Here is a 2,985-nt window from a genome sequence, read left to right as displayed (position 1 = left end):
TAGAAAGGAGCACACAATTTAGCAGCGAAGCCTGGAGTTCTGATTCCAAGGCTTAGTCACTGTGGCCCTGTTGTCCTGTTGTCTCCAGTACTTGGAATTCTAACTGTCCTTGTGAGAAAACTATACACTTTGGCTGCAGCTTCAGTGGCAATTCCCATAAGGGCAAGGCCTAAATCCACCATTCAGGAGCAGGATCAGGATAGCTTGCTGCCACCACTGGCAGTACTGATAATTTAGTGAGCAGTCCTTAGGAGGCCTGATCATATATACTATGTCATGTATCCTAAATCTAATTCTTTATTTGTGCATTGTACTATCGGTAGATTTTCACATATTATGTTATCAACAAGTCCTACATATAACTTAATTTCATGGAAATACTTAGATTAGCAGATTTATTTCCTTATGGTTTTAGCTTTCTAACTTAAAGTTCTTTGTACTTAGCTTTTGGGTAAAAAATAGTTCTTCTTTTATTTTGAATTATAGTATCTCTGAATTATATATCTAATAAAAATGACTTGCTTTTTTAATGTCAATTTTCTTTGGTAGCAAATTCCTGTTATTATTGCCGGAAATCATCAACAACAAAGGAAGTACTTGGGGAGATTTACTGAAGAGCCATTGATGTGTGTGAGTATGTGTAGCTGCTGCTTTATTTCACATTTAAGGGGGAACAAAGGTGCTCTTTCTCCTTTTCAATCTCTAAGTAAATATTGGGCTATGTGGCATTGAGACAAAAGTTAGCAACATAGTTAGGTACAATGTTTCTGGGATGCCAAGAAAGTGTCATAATCATACCATTTATTTCCAGGAGAGAGATCTGTTTGTGATGTTTCTGGGATGCCAAAAAAGTGTCATAAAAATCCCCTTACTTATATTCAGGTGAGAGAGATCCACTTAATGGAGCATTTTACAGAACTGAGTGATTGCATCAGGAAGTTCAGATTGAATGTAGGGGACAGTTTGTGTTTGAACTAGCCGTGTTTTGAACTAGTAAAAAACTAATGTGAACCTGTGACTGAAGAGATACCAACTTATTTGTTCAATGTGTGAGTTGGGAAGAATAGTTATAAATTTTATTTAAATTCCTTAGAGAGCAACTCAACAAATTTTTAAATTGGATTTTTGTAAAAAAAGATATATTTTTGTTTGTTTGCTCATGATTATTTTATTGACACTTTTTTATTGTTACAAAGGGAAAGTACGGTGTCAAGGATGTACAAGGGAAGGCCATGCATATGAGGGGACACAGCATCACCTTAGATCTTAGGAAGCAGTGAGCATCTGATGGGTCTTTGGGGAAATAGGAAACGGGGAAAATCCAACAAAGAACAAGACTAGCATAAGAGAAACAAAAAGGCCACAAGATGCAGTATCTACCTGGATCCACAATAGAGGGCTAAGTGAAGTCATGATTTCATCTTTTTTGAGATTATAAAGTATCTGGGAAAAGAGTTGGGGGAAGAACCAATTCTTCAGAGAATTACCAGGGTTACAGCATGAATGAGTGGAATTAAAGAGCCACTGATGAAATTGAGGAAACAGCTATATAGGTTCTAGCTGGTGAACGGGAGTGGTAATAATATCACACGGTTGCCCTTTATTGAATCACAGCTACTGCACGCCAGGAACCATGCTAGACTCTCCACATAATGATTCCTAATCTTTGCAGAAACCCTGGCATTATTATTATCCCAGTTTCACAGAAGAGAACATTGAGGCTATAAGAAGTAGCTTGTCCTGGTTGCACAGCCAGCAAGTCAGGTCAGCAGAGGCACACAGTCTGCCAGGCTCTGAAGTCAGGGTGTTTTCCACATCGCTACTTCCCAGGATTACAATTTGCACAAATGGGTTGGGTGAGAATGACTTGGGAGTTTACAAGTTCCCAGTGAGGGTTAAAGAACAAGGAGATTCAGGTTTGAGCAGGACATTTATAAGTTTCATGGGAAAATTACTGGATCCTGCCTCCTAGGATTTCCAGGGAATGGAAAGGAGAAAAGAACTATGGTGGGAGGTGATTTCGATTAGCGGGTTTCTTTGACGAAGGGAACTGGCAGAAGGAGTCAGGCCCTGCGGTGGGTCCTAGGCAGCAAGCCGGTAGTTGGGGTGGACCTGGGGCCTGATGTCGCAGACCATGCCAAGAAGCTGGGCCAGGACGTGCTCTCGGTTTCTCTGCTGGGAGCCCTGCATGCCCTGCACCTGGCGCCCCGTAGCCTGCTCCACCTCAGCTGACAGGTTCCCCTGGGAGCCCATGGCCGCCTGCTGCTTGCTCTGGAATTCCTGCTCTTGCTCTCTGCGGTATTGCTCTACCTCCATCTGTGCCTCCTCCTTTGCCTGCTTCAGTCGCCTGGCCTTCCTCTTCCTGGCATCTGCCACCTTCTCAGCCGCCCGCTTCTCAGCTTGCAGAAGCTGTTGGATAGCCTGGGACTGACTGGCCATTTCTGTTGTTATGGCTGATGCTGTTTCAAATGCTACCAAGGTACCAAAATAAAAAAAAAGATATTTTTATATAGATAGATAGATACACACAATGAGGTTCTGTTTTAAAAAGTATTTACCTAAGGATTTTTACTTGCTTGTTTATTAGTCAAACCGATTTCAATCTATGGTGTGACTATGATATTGAATTATAGTAGATTATTATTAGTTTTGAGCTTATTGTGAGAATTCATCTGAAAAGAGCACAAATTAATATTTGAAAATAAATGTTTTTTATTTATTTCAGATACCTAAATATTAGGCAAACTTCCCAATAAAGACATTTATACATATTTCCTAGGTAATGTGTAATTATTTTTCCCAGCAAATAAGAGTTTAGACTAAACATTCTAAATATTGTCTAAGAACTGTGTGAAACATACAGATCGTTCTTCCATAGCATACTCAGTTGGCCTTCTATATCCATGGGGGATGGGTTCCAGAACACCACCAGCTCCCAAACCAAAATCTGCTAGAAAGGAGCACACAATTTAGCAGCGAAGCCTG

General features: G+C 40.5%; 2 protein-coding genes across 3 annotated transcripts in view; one reads left to right on the top strand and one right to left on the bottom strand.

The window, feature by feature from the left end:
• The window catches only part of ACADM (acyl-CoA dehydrogenase, C-4 to C-12 straight chain), an 85,569-nt gene that overhangs the window by 13,763 nt on the left and 68,821 nt on the right, over nt 1-2,985 (top strand). Inside the window, exon 6 of the mRNA XM_012661125.1 lies at nt 550-630. Coding sequence (XP_012516579.1) covers nt 550-630 — 81 coding nt within the window. The remainder of the gene's footprint in view (nt 1-549; nt 631-2,985) is intronic.
• Nucleotides 1,155-2,481, bottom strand: LOC105823861 (V-type proton ATPase subunit G 2-like). 2 transcript variants are annotated; one of them, XM_012661127.1, is made up of 2 exons: nt 2,335-2,439; nt 2,083-2,214 (listed from the first exon to the last, which is right to left on the bottom strand). In XM_012661127.1, exons 1-2 carry the CDS (start codon nt 2,437-2,439, stop codon nt 2,083-2,085), a joined length of 237 nt encoding a protein of 78 aa, XP_012516581.1. The 2 variants fall into 2 exon arrangements, with proteins under 2 accessions (XP_012516580.1, XP_012516581.1); XM_012661126.1 differs by having other exon boundaries at nt 1,155-2,481.

Source organism: Propithecus coquereli, unplaced genomic scaffold (genome assembly GCF_000956105.1).
Source record: "Propithecus coquereli isolate 6110/MARCELLA unplaced genomic scaffold, Pcoq_1.0 Scaffold7, whole genome shotgun sequence".
Classification (NCBI taxonomy): Eukaryota; Metazoa; Chordata; class Mammalia; order Primates; family Indriidae; genus Propithecus; species Propithecus coquereli.
This window is presented reverse-complemented; position numbering and strand designations above follow the sequence as displayed.

Excerpts from the sequence above, each read along its gene's own strand:
- LOC105823861 (XM_012661126.1), bottom strand. The coding sequence starts at position 2,439 with ATGGCCAGTCAGTCCCAGGCTATCCAACAGCTTCTGCAAGCTGAGAAG.